Genomic DNA, 24,047 nt, shown 5'->3' on the forward strand with positions numbered 1-24,047 from the left:
TAACGTATCTTATACACTTTTTAAATTTAAATATATTTATTTTTGGATGCACTGGGTCTTCGTCGCTCTGCACAGGCTTTCTCGAGGTGCGGGAGTGGGGGCTACTTTCTAGTTGGCAGTGTGCAGGCTTCTCACCGCAGTGGCTTCTCTTGAATCTGCTAGCAATTCAGGGATTGGATTTGATCCCTGGGTTGAGAAGATCCCCTGGAGAAGGGAATGGCAACCCACTCCACTATTCTGGCCTGGAGAATTCCATGGACAGAGAAGCCTGGCAGGCTACAGTCCATGGGGTCGCAGAGAGCTGGACACAACTGAGTGACTTTCACTATGGGCTTAGTTGCCCGGTGGCATGTGGAGTCTTCTCAGACCAGGGATCGAACCCGTGACCCTGGTGGATTCTTAACCATGAACCACCAGGGAAGTCCTCTCATATGCTTTTTATTGTCCTTCTCCATGAGGGCAGGTTTGGTCCCCACGTAACAGCAGCGCATACAGTTTGAGCTCAATAAATATTTATTTAACAAACTAATGAATAAATTTAATCCTTGCAACTTCTCTTTGGGATAGGTGCTTATTCAATCCAATTTACAGAGGAGGAAGTGGAGACCCACCATCTGGGTTAGAGGCCACAGTAGGTACTAGAGCCCTGGGTTTACCTCTGTCACAGCAAGGACCACACCCACAGCCATCACCTGACCTCAGACCTGTCTCCCCAGTCAGGTTTTGACTCCTTGAGAGCAGTTCCCTGGATCCCCATCCCCTCCCAGCCGCACTGTATTCCTCAGCACGGCTCCTGATGCCCAGTAGGTGCCCTGCACAGATCTGTTGCTTGAGTGAGTAAATGAGGGGCTGAGTGAACGAATCCACGAACAAACTCATCTTTTCATACAGAAATTTCTTAAAATTTTCAGTACTTTGAAAAACTTTTATTTATCTATTTATTCATTTTTGGCTACAAGCAGGCTTTCTCTAGTTGCACCGAGTGCAGGCAACTCTGGTTGCAGCGCGTGGGCTTCTTATCGTAGTGGCTTCTCTTTCTGCAGAGCACAGGCTCTAGGGTGGGTGGGCATCAGTAGCTGTGGTTCGCGGGCTTAGTTGCCCCAAGGCATGTGGAATCTTCCCGGATCAGAGATGGAACCCTTGCTCCCCATATTGGCAGGTGGTCCCTCATCACTGGACCACCAGGGAAGTCCTGGAAATATTTCGTGTGTGCCCTCTGGAACTAGCCCTCCAACCCTCTTCATAGTCAGTGCTGGGGGAACGTGAGGGACACAGACGTCCCTGTCCTGGGTGGTCTTGGAAGGCTTTCTGAAGGAAGAAGAGAAAGTTGAGGATGGAGGTTTGGGAGTTGGGACACTGAGAAGAGACTGCTTGGTGGGGATGTGACCTCCATATTTGGTGACTTGGGAGGAACACAGTTGGGTTTCAGAGGAGTTTTGGATACAGGAGTTGTGACAGGCAGCAGGACATGCCTTGGAGGGCCAGACTGGCAGACGTTGGCCTGTAGGTACTGGGGAATTATCGAAGGCTCTGTGAGAGAATGACCTGGTTGGAGCTGGGCTTTGAAAAGGAAAGGTGGACAGAAGCCAGGAGGCAAACTCCATTGTCTGTACGTTTACTGAGCCCTAAAGATACTATGACAAATGTAGACAGCATATTAAAAAGCAAAAACATAACTTAGCTGACAAAGATTCATCTAGTCAAAGCTATGGTTTTTCCAGTAGTTATGTACAGATGTGGGAGTTGGACCATAAAAAAGACTGAGCACTGAAGAATTGATGCTTTTGAACTGTGGTGCTGGAGAAGAAGATTGTTGAGAGTCCCTCAGACTGCAAGGAGATCCAACCAGTCAACTGTAAAGGAATTCAACCCTGAATATTCATTGAAAGGACTGATGCTGAAGCTGAAGCTCCAATACTTTGGCCAGCTGATGTGAAGAGCTGACTCATTGGAAAAGACCCTGATGCTGGGAAAGATTGAGGGCAGGAGGAGAAGGGGGTGGCAGAGGATGAGCTGTTTACATAGCATCACCGACTCAATGGACATGAATTTGAGCAAACTCCGGGAGACAGTGAAGGACAGGGAAGCCTGGCGGGCTGCAGTCCATGGGGTCACAAAGAGTCAGACACGACTTAGTGACTGAACAACAAAGATGTCTAAACAGAGTTCTGTAGTGCCTGGGACTCGGGGTTGGGGCCCCAGCACAGTGGTGACGCTAGTCTGAGCTACAATGGAACAGCATGGCCCAGTGGTTGAAAACTCAGACTCTAACCATAGCCCTTGTTTGACCTTGGGCAAGTGACTTAAGTACTCTGTGCCTTGGTTTTCTCACCTGTAAAATAGGGATAATAATAGTTACCACTTCCTAGAGTATTGTGAGGTTTAAATGAGATAGCCCCAGAAACCTCAATAATTAAGTTATCTAACAAATGTGCAACTTCCTGGATGGCAAGGATGGGGCATCTTAAATCTCTTTTGTCTGAGCCCAGCTCACAGGGACTCAGAGCAGCTCTCAGGGAACTTCTGATGAATGCAACTGGCCCAGGGGACCCGGTCCACCTAGAGAGTCCCCGCACCCGCCGTGTTCGTTCACTGGGGGTCTTCCACCACGAGTGAGGAACCCTCCCTCGACACCTGCCAAGGCTGTGGGTATTTCCTGAGTGAAGTGTCATCTCAGTGAAAAACAATGTCCCTGCGACAGCCTGTTATTGCATAATCTGCCCACAGCCCTCTGTGACTTCCTGACCAGGCTCTGTGCAGCCCCAGGAGGCCCCTTCCTGCCCTAGAAGGTGCCATACCCCACACCCACCCTGAGGGCGAGGCCCAGTAAGACCTCTTGCAGCCTTGGCTTTCCCATCTGGGGAACCATTATTTCAAAAGCCTTAAATGTTCTGGAGTCAGACAGTTTCTGGCCCTGATACATTCTGATTGCATGGATCCTGAATGCACAGGTCAGCCCCACAGTCCAGACAAACTTGGATTTGGTTATTTAGCTTCCTTGAGGCAATGCTGGGAACAGTAATGATCAAATTTAGCCCAGTACCTAGCACATGGGGCTTCCCTGGTTGCTCTGTGGTAAAGAATTTGCCTGCCAATGCAGAAGATGCAGGTTCGATCCCTGGTTCTGGAAGATCCCCTGGAGGAGGAAATGGCAACCCACTCCAGTATTCTTGCCTGCAGAATCCCACAGACAGAGGAGCCTGGCAGGCTACAGTCCATGGGTCACAAAGAGTCAGACATAACTGAGTGACTAAATAGCAGCAGCAACAGCCTGGCACATAGTAAGATCCCTGAACTCCTATCAGGGTGTAGGAGTTGACATTCCCTCCCTTTGAATCTGGTCTCTGTGACTGCTTGACCAATAGTATGTGACGTGAATTCCCTGGTGGTCCAGTGGTTAAGACTTCATGTTCCAGTGCAGGGGATGTGGGTTTGATCCCTGGTCTGGGAACTAAGATAGCACATGCCTCCTTGCAAAAAAAAACAGAAAAAAATATAGAAACAACAGAAGCAACATTGTAACAAGTTTGATAAAGGCTTTTAAAAAAATATTATGTGGCAAAAGTGATGCTATACCCATTTCTGGACCCAGATTTTATGAACATGTCAGTTTTCCACTTGCTACTGGCAGTTGTTTGCTGTAGGAACCCAGCCACCATGCTGTGAGGAAGTTCAAGCAGCTCCAGGTGAGGCCCATGGAGAAAAACCCCCAGGCAGCACCAGCCTCCAGCCGTCTCAGAAGTGTGTTCCCCGTGCCAGCTAGTGTTGTCGTGAGTAGGGCTGAGCTGCCCCTGCCAAGCCCAGGTCAAACTGCAGACTTATGAGCAAGATAAACAACAGGTGGTATTTTAAGCCACTAAGTTTCAAAGTGGTTCATGATGTAGTAAGAGATAACCAGGACAATTAAGGTCAGTTACTAGCCTGTCAACACTTTTGAGAAATGGGGATCAGCCAGCTCATCTATAAGAACAGTCACTGTGAGGTTAAGTGGTAATGTATATAAAACGTTTTGGCATAGAGTCAATTCCTAACAGACAGTTTCCCTGCCCCTTAGGTAGGATCAGCTATGGAATTTGGGGGACCCAGAGAAAAGTGAAAACACTGGGCCCCTTTTCAAAAATTATTAATTTTTCAGACAGGGATAGCAGAGCATTAAAGCAAGCGTAGGGTTGTGCACAGTCCAGATACCCTCAAAGCTGCAAAGCCCTTTGCCTATAATATTCTTGTCTGATTATGAGGAATATTTTGGCTCCTGCAAACCTGTCTTATAAATAAGAACCTAAGTCATTTACCACAGTTACTTTCATTTTAACACTAATTTTTTAAAAAAAGAAAGAAAGAAAGGGAGGGAGGGAAGGAGGGACTGATGGATGGAGAAAGGAAAAGAAAGAAAGAAATAAAAAGAATGAAAATCATCAAATGATCTTTACTGTTCATTTGGATTAAGATCCTGCACCAAGTCCCAATGAACAGCTAAAGTTGTCTCCACCAAAAAGTACCAAGCTGGGCCGTAGGTAGGTTGTTTACCTCTATGGGGCTCAGTTTTCCCATCTGTAAAATGGGAAGGCTTGCTCTTGATCTGCCTCCCTTCCAGGGATCCTGAGATGGGGCAGAGTGTGGATACAAGGGGTTACTGTTCAAGTACACAGCTCTCCAGCACAGGTTCTCTGTTCTGCCTGTCCTCCCAGCCTTCTGTCCCAACCTTAGGTCAACCCTGACCTCAGAATCAGACCACCCTTAAAGACAGCATCTTCAAGAAACAAGACTCCAACTAGGTCAGCTCTGTTTCCCTTCTGCCTGGTCAGAAGCATCAGAAAGCCACTTAATCTCAGGAAGGTTTACCCAGTCTTTTGCAACTGTCCCTGTGTGTGTCAGTCGCTCAGTCATGTCCAACTCTTTGCAATCCCATGGACTGTAGCCCTCCAGGCTCCTCTTTCCATGGGATTTCCCAAGCAAGAATACTGGAGTGAGTTGCCATTTCCTCCTTCAAGGGCTCTTTCCAACCCAGGGATTGAACCCGGGTCTCTGGCATTGCAGGCAGATTCTTTACTGTCTGAGCCACCAGGGAAGTGCAATTGTTTCTGCCTCCCCATAAAAGAGGAATAAAATTGACCTTTCTAAAGGAAACTGGTCCAGAGGACGTATTGCCAGATGGTAACTGTAATGTGAACATAGCCCCAACCATAGAGGCAGCCAGAGTTGAAGTGTTGAATCCCAGCTCTGGCACTTCCCAGCTGTGACAGTGGGTTGGTGGCTTAACCTCTCTGAGCCTCAATTCATAAAACAGAGTGCTGATACTCAGCCAATTTTTATCTTTCAGTCATCACTACAAAGCCCATATGTAAAGAATGTAGAGTCTTGGGTAATCTCTAAAGCTCATACAATGCTGCATATGATGAATATCATTTGTTGAACAGGAAGTATGCCCAGCACCACACCAAGCTCTTTACCTGTGTTACTGGTGAAGCTCACAACCATCTTGAGTGTGTGTGTTAGTCACTCAGTCACGTCTGACTCTTTGCAACCTCATGGATTATAGCCCACCAAGCTCCTCTGTCCATGGAATTCTCCAGGCAAGAATACTGGAGTGGGTAGCCATTCCTTCCCTAGGGGAATCTTCCCAATCCAGGGACTGAAGCTGGGTCTCCCACATTGCAAGCAGATTCTTTACCATCTAAGCCACTTGGAAAATAATTATTATGCCCATTTTGCAGGTTAGGAAACTGAAGCTGAAAGCCCTTGAGAGATTTCCCAGAGGCCAAGGAGCTGGGAACTGCTTTGGGCTGGAGGCTGAAGGCTGATGGGCCCCTCCCCTCTGCCGCATCAGCAGCCAGGGTAATGAAATGAGACAGAGGCAAGTGCTGAAGGGCTAGGGAGGAAAGGGTGGGCCTCATGCTAAGATGACCATGCCCCACACCAAAACACAAATGCCTCTAGCCTCCCCAGGGTCTTTTGGTTTGGTTTTTCCTCTCCTGGAAGACACCCAGAGAAAGGGGAACCTGGACAGACTCCTTACCTCCCCCTCACCCTCCCCCCGCGGTGACATCAGCCGAGGGTGCACGGCTGCTGTGAAGTTAACCGGGAATGTGGTCTCAGCTCTCTGCTCCTTCTGAGAAAACACATCCAATTGCTTCCTGGCTACCAGCTACTGCTGCCTCCTTCCCCGACTTCCCTCTGAAGTAGGTCAAAACAACCTTTGAGGCCCCTCGTTTGCCTTTCATGCCTGTGGCTGAGATAATACCAGGATGTTTATTGTTCTAATAGGAGGAAAACAGAAAGAAATGCAGACTGTGTTCTTAACCATATTGGTGATAAAATCTAAGGGCTTTACAATGGCCCACCAGGCCCTCCAGGATCTGGCCCAGTTGGCTGCCCTGTTACCTCCCTTTCCTCTCTGCCCTGATCACTAAGCTTCTACCAGGGAGTGTGCTTCCTGAACCCTGGGGCCAGGATTCCCACCTCAGGACCTTGGCATTTGCCATCCCCCGTCTGCCTCTTTGGGATATTTGCAGGTCACATTCAGGGAGAACTTAAAAGGCACTTCCTCCAAGAAGCCCTCCCAGACCACCTGGCTAGAGGTGGCCATGCCCTCCGGACTTTCTACCAGTCCCCAGATTAGGGGTTAGGGTTAGGTAGCACAGAGCATGATCTGACTCAAGAATGACTTTGTTCACTGACCTGGTTATGGGATTCCCAGAGGGGTGGGGTGCAGGAGCCCAAGGTGGGCTCGGCCAGCTTCTCCCTAGGGTCCAAGAAGCTTCCCTTGGAGCTTTCAATATGCTCACTTCGGCTTCCAGTCAAGGGTGCATGTTCAGTCATGTCCGACTCTTTGTGACCCCATGGACTGCAGCCCGACATGCTCCTCTGTCCATGGGATTCTCCAGGCAAGAATACTGCAGTGGGTTGTCATTTCCTACTCCAGGGGATCTTCCTGACCCAGGGATCAAACCTGCATCTCTTTCATCTCCTGCATTGGCAGGCAGGTTCCTTACCACTGAGTCACTTGGGAAGCCCAGTCGAGGGTACTGACACATTATAGCTTTTCTCTCAGGCCCTGACTGTGAATCCCTTCCCCCACTCATCCTGGCCCCAGCACCTCCTACCTTGCACTTCCCCCACTGCTATATGTTAGAGGACAGGGAGGGTCAAGGAAGGGGTGGAAGAGAGAAGGCACCCAAGGAACTCTGGTCGGAGCCTCCACTCATCTCTGCATAGATTATTATTCAAAATCAGGTAGTAGTGACCACGGACAGAGAGGACGCCTAAGACACCTCCTTTAGGCTCTTGTGGCTGGAGCGATGCTCTAGAGATTCAGTCCCTTATTCTCTCTTAGGGACTGACCCTGGCCTTAGAGATTCTAAGAACCTTATAGTAGCTTGCAGCCTATAGGACCGCCTTGGGAAACAACGGATCTTCTTTGATGCAACAGTTTCCGCAATACACATCACTTACTGTCACTCCCTGACTACAACTGTTCAGGAAGAGGGGTGAGCACGTGTGGGCTGACTCCTCAGAGCCTGGGAATTGCAACTCTAGGCAGCAGGGGCCTTGTCCATCTGCCCACCTGGACATCAGAATGACCAGAAGTGAAGGCGGGGTCCCTCATCGCTGGGCAATCAGGGCAGGGAAATGCTCTCTGGCTCTCGGATGGACCACGTGACAGGCAGTGGCTGGTTCAGTGGCCAGGCTGATTGTGAGGTCTGGGTGTGGGCTGGAGTCCTGGAGGTGGGGTGGGCGAGGTCGCCTTCCTCCAGCCCCCAGGGAAAACATGGTCAGACGGGGGCTTCTGGCTGGCTGCCTGTGGTGGAGAGGAGGCCCCAGACTGCCCCTGAGTGTGACAAGCTGTGAAATAAAATTCATCTTTTATGGCAAGGCAAGAGAAATTTAAACATAAGAATTCTTCTCTGCCATTTGGCTTCCTCTCTCCTCCCCCAGTTTCAGCCAGGTTAAATCTGAGTCACCACACCATAGATGTCAGCCACCGCCATTTTGGACTCCTTTTCCCTATTCTAACTACCTAATACCCCATGCCCGAGGAGTGGTGGCTGCGCGGGTCAGGAGGGGCGGCAGTGAGGAGATACCCCTCATCCAAGGTAAGGAGCAGCGGCTGCACTTTGCTGGAGCAGCCATGAAGAGATACCCCACGTCCAAGGTAAGAGAAACCCAAGTAAGATGGTAGGTGTTACTAGAGGGCATTAGAGGGCAGACACTGAAGCCATAATCACAGAAAACTAGTCAATCTAATCACACTAGGACCACAGCCTTGTCTGACTCAATGAAACTAAGCCATGCCCACGGGGACACCCAAGATGGGCAGGTCATGGTGGAGAGGTCTGACAGAATGTGGTCCACTGGAGAAGGGAATGGCAAACCACTTCAGTATTCTTGCCTTGAGAACCCCACGAACAGTATGAAAAGGCAAAATGATAGGATACTGAAAGAGGATCTCCCCAGGTCGGTAGATGCCCAATATGCTACTGGAGATCAGTGGGGAAATAACTCCAGAAAGAATGAAGGGATGGAGCCAAAGCAAAAACAATACCCAGTTGTGGATGTGACTGGTGATAGAAGCAAGGTCCGGTGCTGTAAAGAGCAATATTACATAGGAACCTGGAATGTCAGGTCCATGAATCAAGGCAAATTGGAAGTGGTTAAACAAGAGATGGCAAGAGTGAATGTCGACATTCTAGGAATCAGCGAACTAAAATGGACTGGAATGGGTGAATTTAACTCAGATGACCATTATATCTACTACTGCAGGCAGGAATCCCTCAGAATAAACGGAGTAGCCATCATGGTCAACAAAAGAGTCCAAAATGCAGTACTTGGATGCAATCTCAAAAATGACAGAATGATCTCTGTTCGTTTCCAAGGCAAACCATTCAATATCACAGTAATCCAAGTCTATGCCCCAAACAGTAACACTGAAGAAGCTGAAGTTGAATGGTTCTATGAAGACCTACAAGACCTTTTAGAACTAACACCCAAAAAAGATGTCCTTTTCATTATAGGGGATTGGAATGCAAAAGTAGGAAGTCAAGAAATACTTGGAGTAACAGGCAAATTTGGCCTTGGAATATGGAATGAAGCAGGGCAAAGACTAATAGAGTTTTGCCAAGAGAACGCACTGGTCATAGCAAACACCCTCTTCCAGCAACACAAGAGAAGATTCTACACATGGACATCACCAGATGGTCAACATCAAAATCAGATTGATTATATTCTTTGCAGCCAAAGATGGAGAAGCTCTATACAGTCAGCAAAAACAAGACCAGGAGCTGACTGTGGCTCAGATCATGAACTCCTTATTGCCAAATTCAGACTTAAATTTAAGAAAGTAGGGAAAACCACTAGACCATTCAGGTATGACCTAAATCAAATCCCTTATGATTATACAGTGGAAGTAAGAAATAGATTTAAGGGACTAGATCTGATAGATAGAGTGCCTGATGAACTATGGACTGAGGTTAGTGACACTGTACAGGAGACAGGGATCAAGACCATCCCCATGGAAAAGAAATGCAAAAAAGCAAAATGGCTGTTGGGTAGGCCTTACAAATAGCTGTGAAAAGAAGAGAAGTGAAAGGCAAAGGAGAAAAGGAAAGATAGAAGCATCTGAATGCAGAGTTCCAAAGAATAGCAAGAAGAGATAAAAAAGCGTTCTTCATCGATCAATGCAAAGAAATAGAAGAAAACAACAGAATGGGAAAGACTAGAGATCTCTTCAAGAAAATTAGAGATACCAAGGGAACATTTCATGCAAAGATGGGCTCGATAAAGGACAGAAATGGTATGGACCTAACAGAAGCAGAAGATATTAAGAAGAGATGGCAAGAATACACAGAAGAACTGTACAAAAAAGATCTTCACGACCCAGATACTCACGATGGTGTGATCACTCACCTTGAGTCAGACATCCTGGAATGTGAAGTCAAGTGGGCCTTAGAAAGCATCACTACGAACAAAGCTAGTGGAGGTGATGGAATTCCAGTTGAGCTATTTCAAATCCTGAAAGATGATGCTGTGAAAGTGCTGCACTCAATATGCCAGCAAATTTGGAAAACTCAGCAGTGCCCACAGGACTGGAAAAGGTCAGTTTTCATTCTAATCTCAAAGAAAGGCAATGCCAAGAATGCTCAAACTACCACACAATTGCATTCATCTCACACGCTAGTAAAGTAATGCTCAAAATTCTCCAAGCCAGGCTTCAGCAATGCGTGAACTGTGAACTTCCAGATGTTCAAGCTGGTTTTAGAAAAGGCAGAGGAACCAGAGATCAAATTGCCAACATCTGCTGGATCGTGGAAAAAGCAAGAGAGTTCCAGAAAAACATCTATTTCTGCTTTATTGACTATGCCAAAGCCTTTGACTATATGGATCACAATAAACTGTGGAAAATTCTGAAAGAGATGGGAATACCAGACCACCTGACCTGCCTCTTGAGAAACCTATATACAGGTCAGGAAGCAACAGTTAGAACTGGACATGGAACAACAGACTGGTTCCAAATAGGGAAAGGAGTATGTCAAAGCTGTATATTGTCACCGTGCTTATTTAACTTATATGCAGAGTACATCATGAGAAATGCTGGACTGGAAGAAGCACAAGCTGGAATCAAGATTGCCAGGAGAAATATCAATAACCTCAGATATGCAGATAACACCACCCTTATGGCAGAAAGTGAAGAGGAACTAAAAAGCCTCTTGATGAAACTGAAAGAGGAGAGTGAAAAAGTTGGCTTAAAACTCAACATTCAGAAAACTAAGATCATAGCATCTGGTCCTATCATTTCATGGGGAATAGATGGGGAAACAGTGTCAGACTTTATTTCGGGGGGCTCCAAAATCACCGCAGATGGTGATTGCAGCCATGAAATTAAAAGACGCTTACTCCTTGGAAGGAAAGTTATGACCAACCTAGATAGCATATTGAAAAGCAGAGACATTACTTTGCCAACAAAGGTCCATCTAGTCAAGGCTATGGTTTTTCCAGTAGTCATGTATGGATGTGAGAGTTGGACTGTGAAGAAAGCTGAACGCCGAAGAATTGATGCTTTTGAACTGCGGTGTTGGTGAAGACTCTTGAGAGTCCCTTGGACTGCAAGGAGATCCAACCAGTCCATCCTAAAGGAGATCAGTCCTGGGTGTTCTTGCAAGATCCAACCAGTCCATTCTAAAGGAGATCAGTCCTGAGTGTTCTTTGGAAGGAATGATGCTAAAGCCGAAACTCCAGTACTTTGGCCACCTCATGCGAAGAGTTGACTCATTGGAAAAGACTCTGATGCTGGGAGGGACTGGTGGCAGGAGGAAAAGGGGATGACAGAGGATGAGGTGGCTGGATGGCATACCGACTCGATGGATGTGAATTTGAGTGAACTCCGGGAGTTGGTGATGGACAGGGAGGTCTGGCGTGCTGCAATTTATGGGGTTGCAAAGAGTTGAACACAACTGAGCAACTGAACTGAACTGAACAAACTCCTCCCCCTGCACTGTGTATCTGTTATTATGCATCAAACCAGACTTCTATCAGCAGGAACACCGGCTCAACCAGTCACGTACTCATAGCATCAACAAGACAATTCATTAAAACACAGCATTTCTTCTTGGTCTTATAAGGGGTCACATGACCCACCACGATGGCACTTAGATCTGGATGATGTAAACCGGTCAATAATATGTCATTTAATGTACAGCCCTCTGTCTCAAAAAAAACTTAAACTGTGTCTTGACTTCTAATGGGTGGAATAGTCCTCAGAGCTTTCTGAGACGCTCTTTCCAGGTTATAATCCTAACATTTGGCTCAAATGAAGTCTTCCAATTCTTTCTTAGATGAATTTTTGTTGACACCAGGGAGGCAGACTGACTTCCTAGCTCTGACTCTAAGCCCAAGGCTTACATTCACTCCTGGTCCTCTCTGGGTTCCCCAAGGCTGGGGCATTCATGCTGCTACTAAGTGACTCCCTTTCCCAAGCTGGAGTGCTGCTGGGTTCAGCCCAGAGGGAAGAAGGATCGTGGGGAAACCATGCATCTCTCCTACCCAAAGGGAACCTTAGGACTTGAGGGCTTTATTCTGAGTATCCTCAAAGGCTGGGCCTTGGACTGACCAGGGAGTGGGTGTTACACAAGGAATAGTCTGCCTCCATCCACAGGGAAAAACCTCCAGCAGTGGGAATGGCTGTCCCAGCAGACAGGGGGCTCCTTGTCCCCAGAGGCTGACAGCCTAGGTGTCTGGGGGCAGAGAGAAAGGGGGAACCCCTGTCCTGACTGGAGAGAGATCGCTCAGACCCTTCTACTCAGACATACTCAAATCTCAGGGAGAATTTCCTGAGCCTTGTGATTGCTTTCTAAGGGAACTTATGAATTTTTAAAGGATCAAAGTTTTGTGACAGGCCCTCCAGCGAGGGAGCCTGTCATTCCATGAAGCATATGTCAATATCCTCAAGTCATAGCTACAGAGCCCTTCGGGGTTGGGGGGTGGGGAGAGTGGCAGGAGGTTGCAGAGCACCCATACTGTCCTTGCAAAGGGCATTTTGGCAGTTGTCCAGCCCATATAAACATCAGGTTCTGATGTAAACTGTCTCTCACAGCGTCCAGCGTCTCTCCAACTTTCCCCAAAACATCTGAGTGGTTTCAGAAACTACCCTTGTGATGCCTGACCCAGCCTCAACTTCCTCCAGAGACTGAGTGGGCTGGTGAGTAAACAGCAGCTTTCCCCGGCCTGCCTTCCAGCGGGTAATTCCAACAGCCTCCAGGCTGCCTGGACTGTGTGTCCTGGGGCCACAGCAGACTTAGCATCTGCCCATACTCCTTTTCCAAGGCCGCTTGTTTGCTGACTTGAGTCTGAGAGCCCCAAGGACAGCAGGACACCGCAGGCCCAAATCAGGCCACTCGATCTTTACTGTGAAATGCAAAACTCCTGAAGTCCAGACTGAACCACAAAATGTTCTTTGTTTTCCAGCAGAATGGGAGACCAGGGAGCTTTTTGACACCCACAGGAGCACAAACATCCAAATCGCCTTCTGGGCTTCCCAGGTGGCTCAGTGGTAAAGAATCCACCTGCTAAGGCCGGAGCTGTAGGAAATGAGGGTTCAGTCCCTGGTGGGGAAGATCCCCTGGGGGAGGAAATGGCAACCCACTCCAGTAGTCTTGCCCGGAGAATCCCATAGACAGAGGAGCCTGGTGGGGTCGCACCTTGTGGGGTCCATGGGATGGCAAAGACTCGGACACGACTGAGCACAATCACCCAGTCTCATGGGCGCTGAGCAGCTGGAGCCAGAGGCTGGGCCTGGGACCATCAGGATCTATGTACGTGGCAGATCTGGGAAGGATGCATCTTCGTGACCCAGGACAGAGACCATGGTGTCCACAGAGCAGGCGAGAACCCAAGAAGGGCCCACAGTTCCCCTTCTCCATTTAGCAAGGAAGCCGCCTGGGTGAAGCAGAGCAGGCTCTTCTCCAGGCAGCAGCTGGTGGGCAGAGCCTCCATCTGGGCAAGGGCACCATGGCTGCTGAGAATCTTCAGGTGGCTGGGTCCCGAAGGCCTCTTGCTTCGGGAACGGTGACATGCGCTGGGCCCTGGGCCCACTGTGGAGCAGGCTACAGGACACTGACAGACTGGCAAGGCTAGGAGGGCCCCAGTGGCCCAGGCAGGGCTGGAGGCCAGACTGGGGACTCACGTCCGCAGAGTGCAGTGCTGTGGCTGCGGCCAAAACGGGGCAGGCAGACAACACCCCATTTCTTGACTTCCCTTCTGATTCAGGAGAAACAAACAGAGGCATTGGCTCCATGCCCACAGGGCCACTCACAGTAACTAGGGGTGGCTCGCACAGCAGTGAGGCCTGGAGGGCATCACTCCTGAGGCCAGGGTGATGGAGAAAGCGGGGTCTGCGGGGATGTGCCTCGTGGCCTCAGCCTCTGCTTGGGGTGTGTGTTTGACACCCAGGACTCTGGGCATCTTCTTGGCAGCAGCAGAAGGCAAGGGGCCCAGGCCCTCCTGGTCATTCAGATCCAGCCCCTTGTCTGTCTCTGCCGCACAGGCCTGGGCTCCCCAAGGTCCGGGTTGGGAGGCGCTGAGTGGGGATACGAGTATAGAACAGCGGGACCTCCCATATTGACAGGCTGGGCCCACCGCTGGATGCTGGAACCTCAGTTCAAGCCAGACGGGCCTCTGCCACCGGTGTGGTGCCACCAGGGCCACCATGGCCTTCCAGAGGCACCCAGCTGCCCTCTCAGCCCCAGTCCAGCCCTCATTTATCAGAGACAGTCGTGGGCAAGGGGTCCTCCTTCCCTTCCTCCTCCACCGAGAACATAACGTCCCCACAGCTGCCCAGCGGTGGCTCCGTCTCCTGCTCCGGGTAGTGGGAGGCATAGTCCGTCTCCAGCTCCTCCTCGAGCTCGGGCCCGGCTGGCCCCACTGGGCCTTGGCCCTCAGGCACCTCGGCTTTCACGGTCCCCACAATCACGGTGTCGGCTTTCATGATGTAGATGTTCTCTGCAAGGCAAAAGGGTGGGGGAGGTGAGGAGACCAGGGCCCCAGCTGTACAGAAGCCAGGAGGCAGAGGAGGGTCCCTATACCAGCTCTGCCACTCCTGCTGTGTGGCCTCAGGGAGAACGCACAGCCACTCTGATCCACAATAAACCCTGCTGACTTCACAGGTGTCTTGGGGCTTCAAAGGAGATAAAACAGCTAGCAGTTGCCTGCAGAGGGGTTAAGGACTGGAGGTGCTCCTGATTTTCTCGACATTTCTGCAGGGATGGGGCAGGAAAGGAGAGGACAGGGTTAGGAGAGAAAGCAAGAAGTGGGGGGAAATCAGGGAACAACGATGTTGATATCAAGAGCACCACTGAACACTGGCAGAGCTTAGCCTGCCGCCTTGGATGTTTTCCACACATTAGCTTCCGAATCTTTGCATCACTTCCACAAGATAGATGGCCGATTATTATACGATCCCCATTTACAGATGGAGCTCAGGGATGTTAATGACCTGCCCAAGGTCACCAGGTAGTCAGTAGAAATCCCCAAAGAAACTCCACCATGCCCAGCTTCCCTTTCAGCACCTATTCACATGCCTAAAGCAGAAATCTGGGGACTGCGCGGGCGGGAGGAGGGGAAGCGGGTGGCGGCAACATGTCCTGGTTTTCCTGAGATGCCACCAGTTTTCAAAGTTCTGCGTCCCAGGAACCTCTTCAGTCCAGCCTAACCCAGACCACATCCTACAGAAACCTCAACCCTGTTAATAATTGCCAAGAGCCTGAGATTTGGACAGCTTTGCAGGGGCCCGTATATCTTGGTGTTTATTTCTTATTGCTGTGTGCCTGCCTTGCAAACAGGAGGGCTGCCTGTGTGAATTGCATGGATGAATAACCAGCCCAGCCTGTTAGCTGCATTACCCGCGCCCCACCGCCCCCCCCCACTGACCTCCTGCTTCCAGGGCTTTGGAGTCTCAGGGGAGCTAAGTAAGCTGCCAGAGAAGCTGGGAAGTAGGGAGCCTGGCTTTCACCCAGATCAGCTAACTGCAAACTCCAGTAGCCCAGCTTCTGATGGCCTTGAGCTCAGGGCAGGGTGCCAGCTCCCAGCCCCTCGGCCCTAGAACTCTCTCTCTGGAGTCTGAATGGGGAAGCTATCAAGAGGGAACTTGAGAGCTAGGGTGGGGTTCAGGATGCCTGCCTTGCTGGGAAACCCAGTTACACCCCTCTGATTCAGGAGCCCCCCAAAGATTCTTGGGGCCCCTGCACCCTCAACCCATTGCATAATCCAGTTTTTCTGTTTTGGTCTTTGATACCTCTAGGAGAGAGAGAAGGTTACAAGAATGAAATAAGCTGTAGGCTGGGAGCCCCCTACCCCCCAAAAGAGAGAGCATGGCCTCAAGTCACACACCGTCCACTAAAGCCTGCAGAACCTGACCAGAAGGGCTGGCAAAAGATAGAAGCCAGTGATAGTGAGGTGAGGGAGAACACAGAAGAAACTAGGCAGGGCCAGAGATGAGAGAGACAGACAGACAGACATAGAGGAGGAGGGGTGTGAATGAAGCGGGGTATGTTTGTCCAGGTAGAAGCAGCCAAAGCTGGGGGGCCAGGCTGTCACCCCCTCACGTTCCCCGGGTCCTGATTCCCTGGGCTCTGTCTACCGACCACCACAGGGCTGCCTGCGGGAGAGGGTCTTCCAGAAGCTGCTTGGATTTCCTGCCCCATTCAGGGCTCCAGCATCCAAAGTTGTGTTGGTTGGGGGTGAGTGGGTGGTGGTGGTGAAGGTGAAAGGACAGGGTTCCCTGTGCCTGGTGCCCAGGGGTAGAGGGGTAACCAGAGTGTGGTCCCCTTGGGACTGGACCAGGGGTTACTCCTCTCAGGAGATGTCAGAAGAACAGAGGGCTCACCATCTCTTGAATGTTCCAGGAAGACCTCCTCCAAGCTTACAGACCAGGCTTATAGACCAGGCTGCCCATGGCCCAGCCCTGCTGGGAGCCTGGTACCTCCCTCTACCCACCCCTGCCAAACACTCCCAGAGCCCCAGCCCTGTGGCTCCAGGCACTGTGCTCAGCAAGGACTCAAACATTCAAACTAGGACTTCTTAGGAAATTTGCAAAAAATGTCTTCAGCAGTATTTCCCAAAATACATCCTTTTCCAATAAAACTTGCTACTGCTGCTGCTAAATCGCTTCAATCTTGTCCAACTCTGTATGACACCATAGATGGCAGCCCACCAGGCTCCCCTGGGATTCTCCAGGCAAGAACACTGGAGTGGGTTGCCATTTCCTTCTCCAATGCATGAAAGTGAAAAGTGAAAGTGAAGTTGCTCAGTTGTGTCCGACCCTCAGCGACCCCATGGACTGCAGCCTTCCAGGCTCCTCCATCCATGGGATTTCCCAGGCAAGAGTACTGGAGTGGGGTGCCATTGCCTTCTCCGAATAAAATTTGCTGAAAGCTGCAATTCCAAAAGTTTCAGTTTGGCGCTAACGGTTCTGCCCTCAGAGTTCCATCCACCAACCCCTGCTACAGAAATATGTAGGATGATCACAAATGCCTCTTCGGAATGATCTCAGTGATGGTTAACTCTCCAGAGAAGACAGAGATGGAGCCCATTAAGACCCTGCCTCTTGGGGAGCTTAAAGCCAGGTGGGGCGGGGAGGAAGCTGCAAACACAGTCATACTGCTGGGAGCTGAGGACACAAGGTGGAGAGGCCTGGGTTCTGGGGGTACCCAGAGGGTGTCTCCTAGACAGGAGAGTAGAGAGGGCGGGGAAGGCTTCCTGGAGAGGAGGCAAATACGCAAGGTCCTGGGACATCAGGAATTTATTCAAGACTTCCCCTGGTGGTCCAGCGATTAAGACTCCTCACTTACCCTGCAAAGGGCATGAGTTCGATCCCTGGTGCCCCAAACTGCAGCCTAAGATCTCACAGGCTATGTGGTGCAGCCAAAGAAGAAAAGAATTGACTAGATTCAAGGAGGTGGAGCTGACTATTTCAGGTGAGGAAGAAGCTCCCACGGAGAAGCTCAGATGTGAGAGAGGGCTCCAAAAACTAGAACACTGCCACTGAGAAGGGGGAGCAGACCTGCAGGGTTGGGAGGCAGGCGAGCCTGGTGGGAAGGAGAAGCAGCAGCCTGGAATTCACACTGCAGGGAGCAGGGACTCCCTGGAGGCCTTCAAGCAGGGGTATAAGATGGGCAAGTATGCGTTTTGGTAGAAGCGCTCTTGATGTACCGGGGTGAGGGGAGGAGGAGGAAGAAGACTGGAGAGTGGAAGGTTCGCCTTGGCTGGAGGGAGGCTGCAGTTTGGGGCACCAGGGAAATCACTTCATCCTGAACCGATGTTTCTCCAATTGTAAAATGGAGGGACTGACTCGAGCCTCAGAAGGAGAGGTGACCAGCGCACAGTGCCCAAATGTGAACGCATCAGCCAAGAGGCAGCTCTTGGCTGATGTCTCTCCTGACATCTCCCTCCACCCGTCTTAGAGGCCCTGTGCTGGGGGCTGGATGGTGTTTACTTCCCCTCTAATAAGAGCAGGCACCAGGCAGAGGGAGCCCCGCAGCCACCAGGGCAACTTTGCGAGCATCATTTCACAAGTTCCCACAATGACCCCGGGAAGTCAGAAGTATTGACTACTCTTAGTTTGGTGGTGGTGGTTTAGTCGCTAAGTCATATCTGAATGTTGCAACCCCATGGGCTGTATCCCGCCAGGCTCCTCTAGTTTACAGAAATTTAAATTGGGATGAAGAGGCGGAGCAAGCTGTAGATACCCCTGAGAATGGCTTAACTCCTTCATGAAAAGCATCTCCTACTTATAAAAGCCGGTTGGGGAGCCCCTGTCTCTTCCTTGCTGAGCTTTCCATCCCCAGGGTCTCTGGTCCCTCGTTAGGGGCTCAGGGTCCATCTCCCACTGCCCCCTAAGCACTCCCGGACCCCCCAAACAGGCCGACTCACCAATCCTGTTGTTGGTATGCTCCATGGTCCCTCGGGGCTCAGGTAGGTCTGTGGGGGAAGGGGGGCTGCTGACTGGGCTGGCCTCCAGCAGCCGCAGGCTCTCCAGGCAGGTCTCCATGGCCGGGCGGCTCAGTAAGCCCTGCTCCTCATTGCCTGGGTCTGCCACTGATACACTCTTGGTCAGCTGCAGTGGGCAGAGGAAATGGTGCTGAGGCAGGGTACCCCAACCTCCCCCAGTCTCTGCGCTGGGGAATGCATTTCTTCATCTCCATAGACCCCCAGCAAGTCTCCTTCTCTGCTTTAAAGCCACCATGTGCTCACCCTGGGCTTCTCAGCATGGATGACCTGATGTTCCTGCATATGGGACCCTGTGAAGGCACATCGTTTTTAACTGGCACTAAATAAGGATAGTGGAGCATCGCATACAATGCTTACTGTGTATGTGGCCCTCAACACGTGCTAATCATTAACAACCACTCTGCGTGAGTGCATGCTAAGTCGCTTCAGTCATGTCTGACTCTGCGACCCTAAGGACTGTAGCCCGCCAGGCTCTTCTATCCATAGGATTCTCCAGGCAAGAATACTGGAATGAGTTGCCAAGCCCTCCTCCAGGGGATCTTCCTGACCTAGGGATGGAACCCGAGTCTCTTATTGTCTCCTGCATTGACAGGTGGTTCTTTACCACTAGTGCCCCCTGGGAAGCCCAACTAGTCTACAAGGCGGTTAATATCTCCCCATTTTACAGATCAGGAAACTGAGGCACAGAAGAGTCAAGTAACTTGCTCAGGGTTAGTTAGTAAGTGTCCGGCCAATACTAGAACCCAGTGTCTCCCTTTGGAATCCATACATGTTTGCTCAGTCTACAAGTGTCAGCTCTAGGCCCACCCCAACTCCCCTGCTCCTGGGACAGCAGTCTTTTATGATCACAGTAATGTACTAAAAACAGATATGTTTCAGGAAAATGTTGGTTTCAGTTTTGACCTTTCCATAAGTGCCAAGGAGAAGTGGTCTCATGAAATGTTCTAACGTAAATACCATTTACCTTCAAGCTTCAAAAGGGAATGAGTTTGAAAAATTCCAAAAATACAGTTACATAATCCTTCATATTCTTTTAAAATAATTTGAAGTTTAAAAGATGGTAGTCTTAAAGAAGTTACTATTTATGCACTGGTCCATGTGGTCAAAATATATTTGATTATCTTTGCTGTTGTTATTGTTCAGTTGCTCAGTTGTATGTGACTCTTTGCGACCCCATGGACTGCAGCACGCCAGGCTTCCCTCTCCTTCATCATGTCCCAGAGCTTGCTCAAACTCATGTCTATTGAATCGGTGATGTCATCCAATCATCTCACCCTCTGTTGTCCCCTTCTCCTCCTGCCTTCAATCTTTCCCAGCATCAGGATCTTTGCTAATGAGTCGGCTCTTTGCATTAGGTGGCCAAAGTATTGCAGCTTCAGCATCAGTCCTTCCAATGAATATTCAAGATTGATTTTCTTTAGGATGGACTGGTTTGATCTCCTTGCAGTCCAAGGGACTCTCAAGAGTCTTCTCCAACACCACAGCTCAAAAGCATCAATTCTTTAGTGATTAGCCTTCTTTATGGCCCAACTCTCCCATTCATACATGACTACTGGAAAAACCATAGCTTTGAGTAGAGGGACCTTTGTCAGCAAAGTAATGTCTCTGCTTTTTAATATGCTATCTAGGTTTGTCATAGGCTTCCAAGAAGCAAGCGTCTTTTAATTTCATGGCTGCAGCCACCATCTACAGTGATTCTGGAGCCTAAGAAAATAAAAGTCTGTCACTGTTTCCATTGTTTCCCCATCTATTTGCCATGAAGTGATGGGACCGGATGCCATGATCTTAGTTTTCTGAATGTTGAGTTTTAAGTCAACTTTTTCACTCTCCTCTTTCATCTTCATCAAGAGGCTCTTCAGTTTTTCTTCACTTTCTGCCATAAGGGTGGTATCATCTGCATATCTGGGGTTATTGATATTTCTTCCGGCAATCTTCATTCCTGCTTGTGCTTCATCTAGCCCGGCATTTCACATGATGTACTCTGCACATTAAGTTAAATAAGCAGGGTGACAATATACAGCCTTGGTGTACTCCTTTCCCAATTTGGAACCAGTCCGTTGTTCCATGTCTGGTTCTAATTGTTGCTTCTTGACCTGCATAACGTTTCTCAAGAGACAAGTAAGGTGGTTTGGTATTCCCATCTTTAAGAATTTTCCAGTTTGTTGTGATCCTCACAGTCAAAGGCTTTGGCATAGTCAATAAAGCAGAAGTAGATGGTTTTCAGGAATTGTCTTGCTTTTTCTATGATCCAATGGATGTTGGCAATTTGATCTCTGGTTTCTCTGCCTTTTCTAAATCCAATGGAAGTTCTTGGTTCACGTACTGTTGAAATCTAGCTTGGAGAATTTTGAGCATTACTTTGTTACCGTGTGAGATGAGTACAATTGTGTGGTAGTTTGAACATTCTTTGGGATTGGAATGAAAATTGACCTTTTCCAATCCTGTGGCCACTGCTGAGTTTTCCAAATTTGCTGGAATATTAAATGGAGCACTTTGACAGCATCATCTTTTAGGATTTGAAACAGCTCAACTGGAATCCCATCACCTCCACTAGCTTTGTTCGTATCTTACAAATCATTAAATACTTTTTTCATGAAACTTCTTGATATCGTAACAGCAGCTTATCTGACTCAAGCATGTTTGACTGTGATCTCTCATGATTTGAAATTGAACCTGTATTGTGGTTCCATCTATTATGTTTAAAAATAGAGAATGGAGGCTTCCCTGGTGATATGGTAAAAAATCCACCTGCCAACGCAGGGGACACAGGTTCAATCCCTGGTCCGGGAATATTCCCCATGCCACAGAGCAACTAAGTCCAGGCACCACAACTACTTAAGCCTGCGTGCTCTAGAGCCTGTACTCGGAAACAAGAGAAGCCACTGCAATGAGAAGCCTGTGCACCACAGCTAGAGAGGAGCCCTTGCTCACCACAACTCGAAAAAGCCCATAATAGCAACAAAGACCCAGGGCAGCCAAATAAATAAAACTTAAAAATACTATTTAAAAAAAAGAAAGGAATGGAAGAACTGATAAGTGTGGGGGGAAGTGGGCAAACCATACACATCTGAGACCTGGTCATATGGTATGTTTCGTCCTGCCCCTCTCAGCTGTGGAAAGCAGGGCCGCTCCTCTCCCCACGCCCCCTCACTGGTCCCTGCGCTGCCCCTGAGAGGCCGGCACAGAGCAGGGCCCAAGCGAAGCCTGGAGAGGACCTGGCGCGCACGGCCCACGCAGGATGCCCGCAGGCTCGGCGGTAACATGTGCAAAGCCCCCAGCCCAGCGCCTGGCACAGCGAGAGCGTCATAAAAGGCGGGTGAAGATAGCCTTGCTAGGAGGCAGCTCAGGGTAACAGCCCAGAGCACTGGCTTTGGAGTCACGCACACCAGCCCTCAAATCCCAGCTGATCTATTTTCCAACTGCGGAATCACCTTTCCTGTCTGGGCCTCTGTTTCCTCTCCTATACAACAGGACAACAGTACCAACCTCAGTGTGTTGCCAGGACAAACGGGAACAACTTGGAGAAAGCCAGAAGCCTAGCTCGCGGGAAGTGCTCCCTGCATGCACATGTGCTCAGTCACGTCTGACTCTTTACGACCCCATGTAGCCCGCCAGGCTCCTCTGTCCATGGGATTCTCCAGGCACGAGTACTAGAGTAGGTTGCCATTTCCTCCTCCAGGGGATCTTCTCGACCCAGGGATCAAACCTGCATCTCTTGCATTGCAGGCGAATTCTTTACCACTCCGCCACCTGGGAGCACCAGGTGCTCCATATATGCTAGCTAAAGTTTCAAAAGTTTGTGCTACTGACTTGACATCCCAGCTTTGAGACTCACAGAGGATTGAAGGACAAAGGGGAAAATGAACCCAGCCTTCTCTCAGACCACACCTGGCACCCAAATGGTCAAAATCAGACCTGCTGTCTGGCAGGCCCTTCTGGAAGTCCCCAGTGGGATGAGCCAGGAGCCGAGGCTGCCGTGGGGGTGGAGCTGCGCATCCCTGGCCAGGGCCTGGCTGAGGCCCCACCGCGCTCAGAGCTCCCTGCGTGGGGCAGCCCCAGCCTGAACTTGCAGGGGAACCTGCATCTGGGCCGTGGGAGGGAAAGGACCCACCCAGTCACTGTCAGAACCAGCAGCTCTGATGGAGGAGGAGTCACATGTAGGGGCACAAAGCTGGGGTGGGGGCAAGGGAGAGGCTACTTACTATCGGGTTCCTCCCCGGCTTGGAATCTGCAAGGAGACAAAGAGCAGTCACTTCACCAAGGGGCATCTGGCAGCTGCCTGGCCCTGCCCCACCCCACTGCAGGCAAGTGCCTCCTCCACTGCCCCCAGGGTGGAAGTTGGTCCTTCCTCAGACCTCACTCTGGAGAACAGTGGATGGGTTTCAGGCCCGGGGCACAGGGCCTCACTTCCCAGGGGCAGCCAGAGAACAGGGCAGTCATCTCTCTCCCAGCCACCAAGCCCCTCAGCACACCGGACCCCTCCCCATCCACCCACTCCTACACACGCACAGGAGTGGTTCAAGACCAGTGTGCACCCCGCTGGAGCTGAAGAGGCTCTGGCAGGGTCAGAAGCTGGAGCCGAAGAGGCTCTGGCAGGGTCAGAAGCTGGTCTGTGGCTGTTGCCATCGCCTGGTGGCCTCCAGGGGCAGAAGAGGCCAGAGCCCCCCGGAGCAACATGTGAAACTCAACCCACACAGGAGGACCTCATGGTGATAGAGAGAGGGTGGCAGGTCCTGAGGATCCTTTCTGAGCCCCCGAGTCAGGCATGCCTAAAGCCAGATGGCCACAGAGCCCTTTAGGCTCCGGCCAGCATGAATTCAGCCTTCTATCACGTGTGCCCGAAACAGTCCACGTGACCAGTCTCACTGGTCATCACACTTCCGATAGTGTGGGCTCAGGCCACAGTGATCCTCAGGGGACAACCTTCAACTTCTCACCCTAAACGCCACCCTCCTCTCCAACTTTTCTCTCGATTTAAACAGGGCATCAGGTCACGGCCAAGTATATGTTGACCCTTAACCACAACCAGATGTCCAACTGGAAAAGCTAGAGATGGTACCGAGACGTGTCTACACTGGGGTGAGTCAGCTCCCAGGCGCTGAGTCCTCTGGGAGCGCACGGCCCCTTATACTCCCAAGGGGACCACCTACAGGGTCTTAACTTTTGTTGCCTTTAGGTGTGGACATCTGACCAGAGAACTCGCATATAAGGAGGCCAGCCAGCTGAGTCACCTCGGGAACTCTGTCTGACCTCAGCTGCTCTGGGGAACCAGCCTTCTGAAATCCTAGCGGAAATGCACACTGGGGGCCAACCAGCCATGATAAAACAACATGATGGGCAATTTGAACCTGCTGTGTAGACACCAGGTCACTTTGGGGGACAATCTTCCATGTCCATTTTAAATGACCGTCCGCAGGTAAAGTGTCTAAAGGGGAAATGGATCAGAATCATGGTCAAAAGAACACATGTGTAAAATGACACAATGGTTGATTACTGAGTTAACAAACAAATCTGGGAACTGCTATTCCCAGCAAAGCAGTCACCTTAGGAGG

The 24,047-nt window shown here is 50.1% G+C and overlaps 2 protein-coding genes across 2 annotated transcripts in view; both read right to left on the minus strand.

Annotated features, from left to right (window-relative positions):
• The window catches only part of TNFRSF1B (TNF receptor superfamily member 1B), a 58,514-nt gene extending 51,510 nt beyond the window's left edge, over nt 1-7,004 (minus strand). Inside the window, exon 1 of the mRNA XM_059875247.1 lies at nt 6,679-7,004. Coding sequence (XP_059731230.1) covers nt 6,679-6,858 — 180 coding nt within the window. The 5' untranslated portion in view covers nt 6,859-7,004. The remainder of the gene's footprint in view (nt 1-6,678) is intronic.
• The window catches only part of TNFRSF8 (TNF receptor superfamily member 8), an 86,140-nt gene continuing 63,694 nt past the window's right edge, over nt 1,602-24,047 (minus strand). Inside the window, exons 13-15 of the mRNA XM_002694054.6 lie at nt 22,698-22,723; nt 18,418-18,601; nt 1,602-14,490 (exon numbers count right to left, since the gene is read on the minus strand). Of these exons, the coding sequence (XP_002694100.2) occupies nt 14,246-14,490; nt 18,418-18,601; nt 22,698-22,723 (455 nt within the window). The 3' untranslated portion in view covers nt 1,602-14,245. The remainder of the gene's footprint in view (nt 14,491-18,417; nt 18,602-22,697; nt 22,724-24,047) is intronic.

Source organism: Bos taurus, chromosome 16 (genome assembly GCF_002263795.3).
Source record: "Bos taurus isolate L1 Dominette 01449 registration number 42190680 breed Hereford chromosome 16, ARS-UCD2.0, whole genome shotgun sequence".
Classification (NCBI taxonomy): domain Eukaryota; kingdom Metazoa; phylum Chordata; class Mammalia; order Artiodactyla; family Bovidae; genus Bos; species Bos taurus.